Genomic DNA, 15,810 nt, shown 5'->3' with positions numbered 1-15,810 from the left:
CAAAGGATTTTTCTACACACAAGCTCCAAAAGTTTATTACGGATGCAGAGGCAGACTCCATAATAATGTTATTCAAACACCATCTATGGATTAAAGGAGAGACTAGAACCACATAGGACCTCACAGCACTCGATAGCTCTCTGGGTGCTGCTTACAATCCAGTGCTGGGAAGACCACACCTGCACCCTTTGCTAAGCTGCTTGTTCCACCCCTTTATGAGAGATGACCCTGCACTTACCATGTCTGCAGTTTTGAGCTTCTTGTTCCTCCCCTTTATGAGAGATGACCCTGCACTTAGCATGTCTGAAGTTTTGAGCTTGTCTGAGCTCCCTCACAGCACCCAGCAGACACACTCACAACACAGCAAGGGGGACAAATCATGCCTGATCTGTTACAGAGAGGAAATTTCAGGCTTGGGAACCGGACAAGCCTCCTCCTCTAATGACTGGCAGTGGTTCCAGCCTGAAACCAATCCTTTTCCAGATCTGCAGATTTATATCTCAGTAGCACTAGCAGTACCTTTACTCCTGCCTCTGCCTCCCAGAGTGCTGGGATTACAAGTGTGTGCCACTACAGCGCAGCGCCTTAAAATTACTAAGTTATCCCACTCTGAGTTCTCCTTCTACTCTTGCTCAATCCTGCTCTGATGTAGCAGTGCCCTCACCCCTAGTGCCTTATGCCAAATGCCTTACACCCAATGCTATGTTCCCAATGTTATGCTTGCAATGGAATCTTTAGTAATCTTCTACCGTTTCTAGCAGAATACACCACATTGTTTTTCCAAGGGTTCTTTTTTAATAAAAGTTTACTAGAACTTGAAACATAAATTCAAATCATTTATTCAAAAATAACTATACAAAAATGTTTGCTTTAAGCCAGGCAGTGGTGGCACATGCCTTTAATCCCACCAATTGGGAGGCAGAGGCAGGCGGATTTCTGCGTTCCGAGGCCAGCCTGGTCTACAGAGTGAGTTCCAGGACATCCAGGGCTATACAGTGAAACCCTATCGCGAAAACAAACATAGGAATATCACCCCCCCCCATAAAAAACAAAACATGAAAGATAGTTTTCTTGCATACCATTAAGAGTACTTATCTTGCTAAAAATCATTATCTATCAGTAGATCAACAGATTGGTTAAAAGGTAAAAAGCATAATTTTTGTTTTTAGTTAAGTTTCATATAGATAAACCCAGTCACCATTTTATTTTCTGTCCTTGCACCTATAGTAAATATTTCCTTGTCTTTTTATGACCTTTGGTTAATGGTTTTGCAATCTCTTAGAAAGTACTATACTGGAGTAGGTACCTAGTTACTATCTCAGAAGCAATTAACTCATGATACTTGAAGATTGGAAGAGTTTTATTGTAATTTTTTTTTTTTTTTTTTTTTTTTTTTTTTTTTTGGAGACAGGGTTTCTCTGTATAGCCCAGGCTGTCCTGGAACTCACTCTGTAGACCAGGCTGGCTTCGAACTTAGAAATCTGCCTGCCTCTGTCTCCCAGAGTGCTGGGATTACAGGCATATGCCACCACCGCCAAGCTAGTGCTTTTTATTATTATTATTATTACCAGGAAGGACTTAATAGCAGTGCTATTAGAAAAGAAATTAAAATTTCTAATATAATTTTATCAATTTTTTAATTCTTTTTTTTATTTTTCGAGACATGATTTCTCTGTGTAGCCCTGGCTGTCCTGAAATTAACTCTGTAGACCAGACTGGCCTTAAACTCAGAAATCTGCCTGCCTCTCTCTCCCAAGTGCTGGGATTAAAGACATGTACCACCACCTCCCGCTAATTTTAACAATTCTTATTGGATCATTATTAAAAATTAAGAGTTGGGCAGTGGTGGCACTTGCCTGTAATTCCAGCATATAGGAGGCAGAGGCAGGAAGATTTCTGAGTTTGAGGCCAGCCTGGTCTACAGAGTGAGTTCCAGGACAGCCAGGGCTATACAGAGAAACCCTGTCTCAAAAAAAAAAAAAAAAAAACCTAAAACAATAAATAAATAAATAAAAGGACAACCTGATCTCAATGTATTGCCACTTTGTTTACATCCATGGAGTTCCCCTTCATTGTGGGTTCTTTTGCATCTTTGAAGGCACATGGGATGGGAAGGACATTGATGACATGGCTCACATTTATAGCACCTTTTCCTATAGGAGTTTATTCACATATTTGAAGAGAACAGGAAGAACTCAGAACTTTACTACCCTGACTTCATTCATAAACTTTGCTATTGTGTGAGTAATACTACATTTGCAAAGTGAACCAAGAGAAACAGAAGAATTTACATTCCTAGTACTCATAGTGATTTTGTACAGTGTGATTATTTTAAATACTCCTAGTAAGTAGGAAAACTAAATATTTGTAAATTTCTAGCACATTTAGGAGTCTACTCAATGTGGGGAGTATTACATATCTTCTAATAGTGCAGGAAGAGCAAGGGGTTGTTGCTTCTTTCAATATACCTATGTTCACATGGCTTGTATCCATTGTAACTAATGACATTCCTATTTAAAAAATTAAGTAATATAGGGATTAAGGTTTTTCCACAACAGCTTTATTGACTCTCATAAACTGTCCATCTCACAAAATCTGGCAACAGTATTAAAATTATACAATTGTCAACAGCTTTAGTATGAATATATGTTTGTTAGAGGTTTTTGGACGTACACTTACCACCTGTTCATTGTATCTTTTGCAATATCTAAGTGGTAGGAGATTAAACACACTGTTAATTCTACAGCATAACTCTATTGGGCTGAGATTAAATGGTGAGATGTGTTAAGGCATTATTTTCTTGTCTTTGTACTTAAAGGAATGCCTTACAAACATAAATTAGATACCTGACATTGTTGTACATGATTTGTAAGAATTTAATAATTATCTATAACCTAAAGTCCTTTATTTTAACCATGTTGCTTTTCTTTAAATCTTTGAGGACATAATAAAATTTCTTATGAAACATATTCTTATCTGGTTGCACAGGAATGTTAATTACCTTTCATATCTTCTGGAACTTTGAACGAGTTCTTCAATATTATGGTCTTCCCAAACGTAGCCTAAAATATAGTACCAGAGAGTGTATGTTACATTACTGGAAGTTACACAAAATTTCAATTACCAGCTTCAGTGAACTTTAGAACCATGATTGTTTATTGCCCTCATTCTTCATCAATTCCAACTTAAATTACAGAAAGAAATAACAATAATAAAGTAAGAGCTGTCCCTACATTTTAAATAGTGAAAGGAAATTTCATCATTTTCAACTGAAATTACAGAAAGAAATAACAATAACAAAGGAAGACTTGTCCCTACATTTTAAAAAGTGAAAGGAAATTCACTGACTTACCTATCCAGTAAGATTCCCATAGGTTTCTAGCATCACATCTTTGTAGAGACTCTTCTGAGAAGAATCCAGCAAAGCCCACTCTTCCTGTGTGAAGTTCACGTGCACATCTTCATAGGTGACTATACCCTAAAATATCCCATACATGTGTACATAAGAGAATATATTGCCAAGAACATTGTAAATGTATACTTCATTGAGAATACAGTCATATAATTCTGCTATTTCCCATACTTGATCCATGACATAAATACTCTAATATAATCAAGGCATTTTAGAAGGAAACTGAATAATGAATTAGGTTCACCTGTCATTTCTGCACCCTGTGAGTAGGACGAAGCCTTCAACATGGAATGCCAATTAACACACATACAGACACACATGCATACAGTTCAACAGTGCTGAGCACGCATCAGATAAAATATATGAATAAATATTAACCAAAAAAAAAAAAGAAAGAAACCAACTGATGAGCACACTGGGTGTATTCACGCCTGCCTTTAATCCCAGCAGACAGGAGGCAGTCACAGGTGTATGTCATTGAGGTGGATGTCAGCCTGGTCCAAAATACTTATTCCAGGACAGCAAAACATACATAATGAAACACTAACTCCCTTGCAAAATCAATCAATTGAACCCATACACCTATGGTCACTTGATCTTTGACAAAAAAGCTAAAAGCATCCAGTAGAAAAAACACTGCATTTTCAACAAATGGTGCTGGGCCAACTGGCAGTCAGTGTGTATTATGATGGAAATTGCTCCATTTTTATTTTCCTGTACAAAGCTCAAGTCCAAGTGGATCAAGGACCTCAAAATAAAACCAGATACACTCAATCTAATAGAAGAGAAAGAAGGAAAGTGAACTTATTGGCACAGGAGAAATTTCCTAAACAGAACTCCAATGGCTCATGCTCTAAAACCAGGAATTGATAAATGAGACCTCATGAAACTGGAAAGCTTCTCTAAGGCCAACGACATAATCAATAAGACAAATCGGCAACCTACAGGTTGGAAAATAAACGGTCACTAATCCCACATCCGATAGAGGACTAATGTCCAAAATATATAAGAACTCAAGAAGCTAACCACCAGAAAACCAAACAACCCTATCAAAAAATGGTATATAGAACTAAACAGAGAATTTACAAACAGAGGAATATTCAGTGACTGAGATGCACCTAAATAAATGTTCAAAGTCCTTAGTGACCAAGGAATGCAAATCAAAATAACCCTGAGATTCCACCTTACACCAATCAGAATGGCTAAGATCAAAGCCTCAGGTAACAACACTGTTGGCAAGGATGTGGTTAAAGAGGAACACTCCTCCATTGATGGTTCAGTTGCAAACTGGTACAACCTTCCTTCAGTATGGAGGTTCCGCAGAAAATTTGAAACACATCTACCTGAAGATCCAGCAATACCATTCTTGGGAATATAGACAAAACATGCCCTACGTGTCAGAGGGGACCAAGTTCCACCACTATGTTCATGGTGGTCTTGTTTGTGAGAATCAGAAACTGGAAACAACACAGAAGTCCCATGACGGAAGAATGGATAGAGAAAATGTGCTTCATTTATACAGTGGCATAATACTCATCTATTAAGTACTACAAAGAGATCTTACACGTACACATTAAATGCTAAGGGCAGAACTTATAGAAGATAATAAAGAAATGAGGGCTCTCGTGTTTGGCATTTTGCAAAGGATTTTTCTACACACAAGCTCCAAAAGTTCATTACAGATGCAGACACAGACTCCATAATAATGTTATTCAAACACCATCTATGGATTAAAGGAGAGACTAGAACCACATAGGACCTCACAGGCAGCCATAGTTCTCTGGGTGCTGCTTACAATCCAGCTGCTGGGAAGACCCACCACACCTGCACCCTTTGCTAAGCTGCTTGTTCCTCCCCTTTATGAGAGATGACCCTGCACTTACCATGTCTGCAATTTTGAGCTTCTTGTTCCTCCCCTTTATGAGAGATGACCCTGCTCTTAGCATGTCTGAAGTTTTGAGCTTGTCTGAGCTCCCTCACAGGACCCAGCAGACACACTCAGAACACAGCACCCAGGACAAATCATGCCTGATCAGTTATAGAGAATTACACTTTAAAGTCCCAAATAGGAGTTACAATTAATATAACTGAAAGTTTGCAAGCTTACACAGACTTCAATAATGCATTATGGCTACAGATATGGATCTGAAACTTTGTTCTCAAGGTAGGCCTTACTTATCTTCTTCAGGAAATGCAACCCTGTCACATGGTGCCAAGCCTCACCCTATTTGTGTGATACCTTTAATCTGGGGTTTGCTCTGCAACTGATGCTTCACCATTCCCAAAGGCCTTTCTTCAGTGACTCAAACATCACTACACAGGGCCAAGTCTAAGGTGTTCTCCATGACATTTCCAATCCCACAGTTTCCACACTTTCAAACAAATAACACCTGCAGAACTATTGCATATTATAGGATTCTACTGTGGGCACAAAGTGTAGCCTTCGACTTTTATGGAACAAGACTTCCATTTACTGACTGTCAGGAAATACTTTCAAAAAAGTTTTGACAACGGGACGATTTTTTTCTTTATTGCATTCAATTTCGTATCTCTACTCCACAAGTATTAATTGATCTGATAAAGACAATATTTCACTTCAGTCATACTTTCTACAGTTAATAATTCATGATTTGCCTGTCCAAGAAAACCAAAAAACATAGATTTTTTTTAATAGGCATACATCATACACTAACCTGTCAGTTGTTTTTAGGGCTTCATAAGCCAGGTCTACATCATGAACATGGCTCTCAGAATTGTATGTAAACTGACTACAATAGCTACTTAACCTCTAAAAGCCCAATGGCTATTACGGCCGGAATTTCGAAAGATGTCCACCATCTTCATATAAGCAACATATCACATTTGTCCTTGAAATACTCCCATTATCTTGATATATATATATATTACTTTACTGTCCCTCACTATGATACACGTAATGGAAAGCAATAGGGAGGAAAATGTCTTTTTGTTGTTGTTGTTTTTTCAAGACAGGGTTTCTCTGTATAACCCTGGCTGGCCTAGAACTCACTCTGTAAACCAGGCTGGCCTTGAACTCAGAAATCTGCCTACTTCTAACTCCCAGATTACTGGGATTACAGGCATGTGCCACCACTGTCCTGCAAGAAAAATGTCTTTATTTGACTTGTGCTTACTAAGGATTAAGATGGAGAGAAAACAAAGAATGAATTAAATCAGTGTAGGAATCTAATAGCCAGAATTATAGTACAGACCATGAAGGAATGCTTTATACCCCTTTAGTCTCCAGACTCTCATCCAGCTACTTAATACATATATATTTAGCTCTATATACATTGAATGAATGTGTGTGTGTGTGTGTGAGTGTGTGTGTGTTTGTGTGCTCACATATGTGAATGTACGTGAATGAAGGTTCACATACAGAACACAAACTAATGACATATATTTTCCATGGAGCTACTGTGAAATACATTTGTATGTTGCCTTCTGTAAGTGTTGAGAACTAAACTCAGGTCCTCTGTAAGGACATGTGTGCTCTTATTCAGGGTGCCATGACTCTAGCTTCCTTACATTCCTTTCTTGTACATCTGTGAATAACCTGACAAGGGGTCACAGTACAGGATGGCCTGTGTCCTCAACATCAGTCATAAATCAAGTCAATCCCCCACTCATTAGACTAAAGACCACTGCACTGTATACATTTTTCTTTTTTTCTTTTTCTTTTCTTTCTCTTTCTTTCTTTTTTTTTTCTTTTTTTTTTGTTGTTGTTGTTGTTATTTTGTTTGTTTTTTTGATTTGGTTTTTTTGAGACGGGGTTTCAAAACCCAGTCCTGGCTGTCCTGGAACTCACTCTGTAGACCAGGCTGGCCTCGAACTCAGAAATCCGCCTGCCTCTGCCTCCCAGGGTGCTGGAATTACAGGAGCGCGCCACAGCTGCCCGGCTATTTTTTCTTTTATTATTATTAATCATTCCATTTGTTACACTTCAAATATTTTCTCACTTCTTGGTTACCCCCACCACCACTTCCGGGTTACCACTCTACCACCCCCATCCTACATCTGCCCTCCCCTCTCTGTTTTGCCTATATGAGAGCGCTCCCACACCCACCCACCCACAATGTCCTGCTCCACACTTCCTGTATCCCCCTACTCTGGGGCTTCAAACCACCCTGGGACCAAGGGCCTTCCCTCCTGTTACTATTGGGTAAGGCTATCCTCTGCTACATATGTATCTGGAGCCATACAGTCCCTCTAGGTATACTCCTTGGTGGGTGGTCTAGTCTCTGGGAGAACTGGGTGGTCAGGTAAGCTTATGTTGTTCTTCCAATGGGGTTGCAATCCCCCTCAGGTCCTCCTGCCTTTCTGCCGGCTCACCCGCCATGTTTCCTGAGTTCACCATGATGGTTGGCTCCAAACATTCGCCTCTGTATTGGTCAGTTGCTGCCCTGACCTCCCTAGGAACTGCCAAACTCGGTGCCTGTCCTTCAGTGCCTCTTGACCACAGTAACAGTGTTGGGGTTGGCGTCTACACACATGATGTATCCCTATGTGGGGCTGTTCCCCAGTCGGAGGCTCAGCCATTAAAGGTAGGGCTCACAACCAACAATATTGTATACAAGAAGGGCAGTGGTGGTAGATGCCTGTAATCCCAGCACTTTCGAGGCAGAGGCTGGCAGATTTCTGAGTTCGAGGCCCCAGCCTGTTCTACGGAGTGAGTTCAAGGACCGCCAGGGCTATACAGAGAAACACTGTCTTGATAAACCAAAAAGAAGGAAGTGGATTTATGGTTAAAGACACAAAAACATTCCCTATTCCTCAGATGAAAATTCTTTGTTTAGCTCTTTACCCCATTTTTTAAAAGGGTTATTTGGTTCTTTGGAGTCTAACTTCTTTTTTAGATTACAGGTGTGCACCACCACTGCCTGGCCAATAATTTCCTCTCAATGCCTTATAATAGTTAGTGTACTGATATGACATAAGCTTAAAGACCTCCAAAGTTCAAGATGCTTAAATATAGTATATGTGATGGTTTGACTAAGAGTGTCCACTGTATGACCATATGTTTAAGTGCTTAGTCATAAGAGAGTGGCAGTACTTGAAAAGATTAGAAGAATAAGAAGTTCTGGCCCTCACTAGGTGTGAGTTCTGAAATCCCAAAATCCTACAACGTACAGGATCCCTCTCCCTCTTCTTCTCCCTGTCCCTCTCCTTTCCCTCTTTCTCTCTCCTTCTTTACCTCCTTCCCTCCCCACCTCCCTTCCTTCCTTCCTCTCCTTCCTCCCTCCCTCCATATAGGACATGATATACATTACTTAGCTACTTATTTAGCTCTATGTCTGTTGAGCACCACTAGCTTTTATACCATGACGAGAATGCACTGTCATCTGAAACTGTAAACATTCACAACTAAATCTTTTTCTTCCACAAGAAATGTTTGGTCGGACTGGAGAGATGGCTCAGAAGTTAAGAGTACTAACTGCTCTTCCAAAGGTCCTGAGTTCAAATCCCAGCAACCACAAGGTGGCTCACAACAATCCATAAAGAGATCTGATGCCCTCTTCTGGGGTGTTTGAAGACAGCTACAGTGTTCTTACATGTAATAATTTTAAAAAAATGTATCTTAAAAAAATGCTTTGGTCATGGTATTTCTTCATAGCAATAGAACATTAACTAAAACAACATTTTAATGTGTGTGTGTGTGTGTGTCTGTGTGTGTGTGTTTGTGTGTGTGTGAAGAAATTTGCATATGAAATATTCCTAGTGGTAGTATATACTAAAGTTGTGCACCACCACATCCCGGCTCAAATTTATTTCCTATTTTCCAACAATTTCTACTACAAGTGTGTATGTGTGTGTGTGTGTGTGTGTGTGTGTGTGTGTGTGTGTGTGTTATTTTGGATTTTTTTCCATAATGGAGGGAGGGAGACTGTATAAAAATTAGTTGCTATCGGCAGCATTGAAATAGCATGTCAAGGGACTAGAGAGATGTCTCAGTGGCTAAGAGCACTGACTATTCTTTCAGGTTCTTGAGTTTGAATCCCCCACACCCACAAAGCACACAGTCATGTGTAACTCCAGTTCTTTTTGTTTGTTTTTTGTTTTTTGTTTTTTGAGACAGTGTTCCTCTATGGAGTCCTGGCTGTCCTGGAGCTCATTCTGTAGACTAGGCTGGCCTCAAACTCAGAAATCCACCTGCCTCTGCCTCCCACGTGCTGGGATTACCATATCTCCAGTTCTATGAGGATCTATCCCACTTTTCTTGCCTCTACAAGCATCATGCATTTGATACATTGATATACATGCTGGTAAAACAACCATACTCATAAAATAAACAAAACAGCTATACACATAATATAACCAAATACTTTCTTTCAAAAATTGATATGGTCAGTTTATTTTTATGAATGAGTAAATATACTAATAAAATATATAAACACATGAACACAAAAATATATAATTAACATAAACATAAACAGAAAATACATAAATATATAAATAAAATGAAATTAGTATCTGGGGTTGATGGGAGGAAAAATAATATGATTTTGTTCCTATTTGTGACTTGCCAAACTTTTTTAGAAAATGATTAATTTGTTTGTCAAACTGAGGTGATAATATCATTGAGGCTGGAATATTGGAATATGAACAGCCCCAAGCAATATCTCGGGAAACTGGGGTTATCTATCAAAATGACAGGTCAACTGACTCCCTGAATGTAGTAATCCATTCCTGGGAACTCACCCTGGAGACTTTCTTAAACACCCATCCATTTTGTGGGTGTTTGCTAACACTTATTAAAGCTGATGATAGAGTGGACTCACACCCAAGCATGCCTGGGTGTGGGAGCCTGTCAATAAACCATGGTACAGCTACTCAAAGGAATATCACTGTTGTTATGAGCTCCTTGATTTTCTTTTGGTTTGGAGGTCTTTCTGTAGAGAAACTGTATTGGATTTCTCCTCATGTCAGAGAATCACCTATTCCCACTCTTTGGCATATCTGTGTTTTCAGTTGTCTATGATCATCATTGATTTGTTTTTTTTTAAACTTAAGTGATCAATATGGGCAATACATTGGGTTTTGCTTTTGAAGAAATTATCATATATTATTGTCTCCATGACCTATTAACCTTCAAATGTCAACAGCATATATCCCATAGTCAACTGAAGAAACATCAGTTGTTGCCATTCCTAGATAAGAAAGGGTAGACGGTAGGTCTATGAGAGATTGTGTTGATTGATGATTGATATGGGAAGGCTCATCCACTGAGATGGCAATAACCTTAAGCCAGTGGGCATGGGTTGGATAAGCAAGCAAGGTGACCAGAAGACAGTGACTAAGCAGGAGAAAAGTCAAGCAAACATGTTTGCTCATGGTTAGTGCCTTGATGTTCTTAGTTTGTGTATGCACTTGTAATAATTAATTGTCATCTGGTAGTATCAGATTAAAAAAAAACACATTCTTTATCTGAGTTGCTTTTGATTAGTGTGTTTTTTTTTACAGCAAACAAAAAACAATTTATAAGAAAAAAATAGTACCCCAAAATTGAGTTTGTGGTTGCAAAGGACTTGGGAATTTTCACTTTGGAAGAACTGGAGGATGTTAGGACCCAAAGCATAGACAACAATCTACAGAGCTTAACGAGTCTTGGAGGAGCTGGAAAATCAGATTGTTGAGGGTCATGCAGAGAGTAGATGTCAAGATCCTAAGATTTCCGAGGGAAATAGATTCTATGAATAATAAACCAGAGGTCATTTGTGTGATATTTTGTCAAAAATATTTCTGAGTTTTCAACTGTCCTGAAAAATTGACTGAGCCCAAAGTAAAAGCTAACGAGATTATTTCTTTGACAAAATATTGATTCTGCTGGATGGTCACTACTGAGCCATTAAGGTACAAAGTGAAAAGGAGCAACAAGTGGGGCAAAAGTAATGATAAGCCTGAACTCTGTAAGAAAACAAAAAACAAAAACAACCAAAACAAAACAAAACAAAACAAAACAAAAAAACCCAAACGCAAACAACAAAAAAACCAGCACTAGTTAGTTTTAGGTGATAGTCAATTTCTGAAACCGATAGGAATTTTTCAAGGGAATTATTAGCATTAAAGAGAAGACTCTTGGCCTGGAGAGATGGCTGAGAGGTTAAGAGCCCTGAATGCTCTTCCAGAAGTCCTGAGTTCAATTCCTAGCAAGCACATGCTGGCTTGCAGCACTGTGTAATGGGATCTGATGCCCTCTTCTGGTTTGTCATAAGCGTTGGCTCTGTACTCACACACATAAAATGAATAGCTCCTGCTCTGCACTGGAAGCCTCGGAAGACACTCTAAAGATGCCACCCAGCTAATTTTCCATCTGTGCTTGTCAGACAGAGGCAAGATCGCTGAAGTCTTTGCAGTGTTAAAAAAAAGTACTCTCTTCTAAGTATCAAGGGACTGGGGTCACAAGTGTTGATTCATAGAATAATCAAAGGGGCCCTGGGGTAAATAATCCAATGCATATGTAATTAAAAACAACCTGAGTTTTCAATCTGCATGACGTGAGCTAGCAGGAAATGATAGAAGTTCATTTTTACAATTTTTCTGTAGTGAGAGTTGAGTGAGATACCTTAAGATCCCTGAAGATTGAACAGCTCTTCAAGATTTTTTTCTTTTCTTTTCTTTTTGTTAAAGATTTAGTTATTATTATATGAAAGTACACTGTAGCTATCTTCACATACACCAAAAGAGGGCATCAGATCTCATTACAGATGGTTGTGTGCCAGCATGTGGTTGCTGAGATTTGAACTCTAGACCATTGGAAGAACAGTCAGTACTCTTACCCAATGAATCATCTCACCAGCCCAGGAATTTTTTCTAAAGTCGTTTCTGAGGTCAGAAACCCAAAGAATTATTTAGACAGCGGACACAGCTCTTTTAAAATGTTTCCTAGCAGCTATCCAAATAAGGTTGTCTGAAGAGCAAAAACAGATCATTTAGAATTACTACCAGTACTGTTATTATTACTATTATTGGTTTTTGGAGACAGGGTTTCTCTGTGTAGCCCTGGCTGTCCTGGAACTCACTCTGTAGACCAGGCTGGCCTCAAACTCAGAGAATCCACCTGCCTCTCTGCCTCTCAAGTGCTGGGATTAAAGGCGTGCACCACCACTGCCCAGCTGTTATTATTAGTTTTATTATTGTTGTTTGCTTTCTGATTTTGATAAACCACGAATTACTTTTAAAAGTTTTTTTTAAAAAAAAATTGGACAGTAAATCCAAGAATACTTCTAGAAATCCATGAGCTAGCCAGCGAGATTTTTGAATTTTTGGTAGCACAGAGAGAGCTGTCTTGAGTGGAAAGACACCTGTCTTAAACAGAGAGTTTTTAGAATAGCAAGAGACAGTTGGAGCAGAGTAGAAACCACACACACACACACACACACACACACACACACACACACACGCACACACACACTCTCTCTCTCTCACACACACACACACAGAGAGAGAGAGAGAGAGAGAGAGAGAGAGAGCGAGCACAGGAGCAATCAGTCTGGGAAAGCACCTCAGCTGCAAAGCCAACTCAGCACAACATAAGCCGTCAGCTTGGACCTATGGTTTGACTTCAAGGTGCTTGTTTCCCTGCTGCTCTCAAACACCCTTAGGAGCGCACACCTAGACAAGGTTGGTCCTTGGCATTTGTGTTTTTTTTCCTTTCTATATGTGAGAATTATGATGTTGATATATTTACTGCTTAGACTACAAGTAATGATTACCAGGTAGCATTAGCTCCTGAGCAATCTACATTCACAGTGTCATTTACATGATTTTCAGCTAAGACCCTGTAGCACAAGAAGAACATCCCACAGGCATTTCTGTTCATCATTTTTATAATTTACATATGTTTCTGCATGACTTTGAGCTAAGAATTCCATTAAAAATCTCTGCTTTTACCTTGTGACCAAGTTCATGAGAAGATTTAACTTAGCATGCTTAGGAGTAGGCAAACTTGTATGTGAACATAACCACATTCCCTAAGTAAAGTCTCAATGCTTCCTTTTTTAGAAGAAGATCATTGCTTTGGAAATGGTGCCCATGTTCTCTTTGCAAGAGAACAAATAAATAGAAATAAATAAATAAATTCTGATCTCTCCCGTCTAGATAGTTGTGCTAGATATTCCCGGTAGTTAAGTTAAATATCTGGAATGAGCTAACACCCAAATAGCTGGCTATTGTGGGGAATTTTCTTAATTATAGCGTTCGAAATGGGAGAACCCTTATATGGTCTGGATGTTTGAGTTGATAAGATCCACCTTTAATCTAGGCCACAGCTTCTGGTGGCGGCTCACATACATAAAGGACTCTGAAGATGACACATCCCTCCTTCTGTTTGTCTACTTGCCCTACCTCTGGCCAGCAGGTCCATTTTCTTTTTAAACTGGCATTACAACTTATTTCTTCGGAATTCTGATATACACTGAAGGCCAGCTGAGGCATGAGGCCACATGGACTAAACTGCTACTGGATTCTTGAACTTTTCCCTGGTAGACAGGCACTGCTGGGCTAGTAGAACGACACAGCTCTTGAGCCATTCTAATAACCCTTTCCAACATGATAGAAGGATTGAATCTATCAGTTCTCTTTATCTAGAGAACCTTTACTAATACAGCTGTGGGGTTGGTTCTTGTTTTTTTTTTTTCAAAATATTAAGATTTTATTTACAAAGCTTTTCCTGTTTTACAGAAAGTAAAAATGTTGTTGCAGTCGCATTGTAACTGGCACGTAGGACAGTCCACTCACCAATCACAACTGTCAGGATACAGCAAGAGTCTTACAGGACAACCTAACAATGTTTACAATGTTATTGGGGTGAAGTCCCCAGGCTTGGTGGTGGATTACCAATAGACTAAGGGGAGGAAGGCAGAATGTGGTGGGAACTATTCTTTGGCTCTTTGGGTGGGGGTATCCTGGGACTTGTATCACAGCTACCTTTTGAAAACAGCTACGAAATCCAGGAGCAGTCCAACCAATACTCAACAGTTCTGTTTTTTGCAGGTTGTTTCAGGTCTTAATCATCTTCTCCTTTGTCATCTGTTTTTCTCTTTCTCTTTTCACCCTTCCTACTTTCTTCCTCCTCTTCATCCACATCTTCCTCCCCACTTACTTCATCTTCATCATCTTCTACTTCTACATCCTCATCTGCATTCTCTTCTTCCTCACATCCTCATCTTCCTCTTCCTCCTCTTGGTCTTTGTACATACCATCCTCCTCTCCATTCGAGTCTGGGGCTTCCTCTACTCTCTCCACCTCCACATCGGAGTCAGGTGCTTCCTGGTCCTCTCGGCCATAACCATCCTTATAGGACAGCTGGGGCAGGAGCATGAAGACAGTTTCTCAGTAATCACCCGGGTTAGTGATCTCACAGCTGACCAGATCCAGGCTTTTCAGACAATCCAACCTTTTCAAGAGCTCCAAGGTGCTGATAACTTTCAGGTTATTTCCACTTAGGTTCAGATGTGTGAGGCTTGGAAGTTCTTCTGCTAGTCTGTCTGGGAAGATTGTTTTTTCATTGAGCTCAAGCTTTTTCAGTTTAGGTAGCTTCGGGAGGTCAGAGACCGAAAACAAGCGCACACTTATGAAGCTGGGGAACTCTAAGTTCACAAATTCATCTGATAACCCCTCAATTTTTCCATCCATTGCTTTGCAATTGTCCAAGAAAAGTTCTAGAACAGCTGCCGGGGTCCAGTTCCTCAGCTCCAGTTCCTCCTCTTCTTGTCCATGTTCCCCCTGTCCCCCTTCTCCAAACTTAATTTTCCGCGGTGGGGTCGGAGCGGGGGAGAGGCAACCTGACCTGCGCGTTGAGGGCCATTGGAGGGAGGCGGATGGAGGAGGCAGCATGGTACCGGGCAGCTTGTGGGCATGCAGAGCCCCTGGAGCCAAATTTCTCCTGGGGGAAGAGAGAAACCTTTGAGGGAAAAGAGGGCTGGAGCGAGGCTCTGGCCTCACTGCCGCCTCCCCCTGGCCAAGGCCACGCACTACGCTTAAGCCGGTGGCTGCTCACCTCCACTTGGCCCAGCTCAATGCTGCTCAGCTCCAGAGCACCAGGTGCAGCCAGGACTGGGGAGGCTCATGGAGGGCGGGGCCGGACCCGGACCCGCCTTAAATTCAGCCAAGCAAGGGTTGTTCTTTGTTTGTTTGTTTGACCAAAGCCCTGAGGAAGGCATGCTGGTTAACAAGCATGCTACACAGGGTTTTGTCATGGGGTTTTGTGCTTGGCTCTGAGGGTTGACTCCGTAACTATTAGGTGAAAAAATACTTGCAGTTTGCCTGAATTCTGAAGAAGACACAAAACAACAATCTTGATTCCCAATATCCTTCTTTAAGTTTTGTTTGTTTGTTTGTTTGTTTGTTTTTCCGAGACCCTGAGGTCCCAACTCTTTTTG

At 40.2% G+C, this 15,810-nt stretch overlaps 1 protein-coding gene and 1 pseudogene across 2 annotated transcripts in view; both read right to left on the bottom strand.

The window, feature by feature from the left end:
* Positions 1–355, bottom strand: part of LOC127686032 (zinc finger protein 120-like) — a 161,865-nt gene extending 161,510 nt beyond the window's left edge. For both annotated transcript variants that reach the window (XM_052183843.1, XM_052183844.1), the window contains exon 1: positions 239–355. In XM_052183843.1, coding sequence (XP_052039803.1) covers positions 239–301 — 63 coding nt within the window. In that variant the 5' untranslated portion in view covers positions 302–355. The remainder of the gene's footprint in view (positions 1–238) is intronic.
* Positions 356–14,435: 14,080 nt separating this feature from the next.
* Positions 14,436–15,147, bottom strand: LOC127686035 (acidic leucine-rich nuclear phosphoprotein 32 family member B-like; annotated as a pseudogene).
* Positions 15,148–15,810: the final 663 nt, after the last annotated feature.

Source organism: Apodemus sylvaticus, chromosome 5 (assembly GCF_947179515.1).
Source record: "Apodemus sylvaticus chromosome 5, mApoSyl1.1, whole genome shotgun sequence".
NCBI classification, from domain to species: domain Eukaryota; kingdom Metazoa; phylum Chordata; class Mammalia; order Rodentia; family Muridae; genus Apodemus; species Apodemus sylvaticus.
The sequence above is the reverse complement of the archived record's forward strand: the minus strand, read 5'-3'. Positions and strand labels throughout refer to the sequence as shown.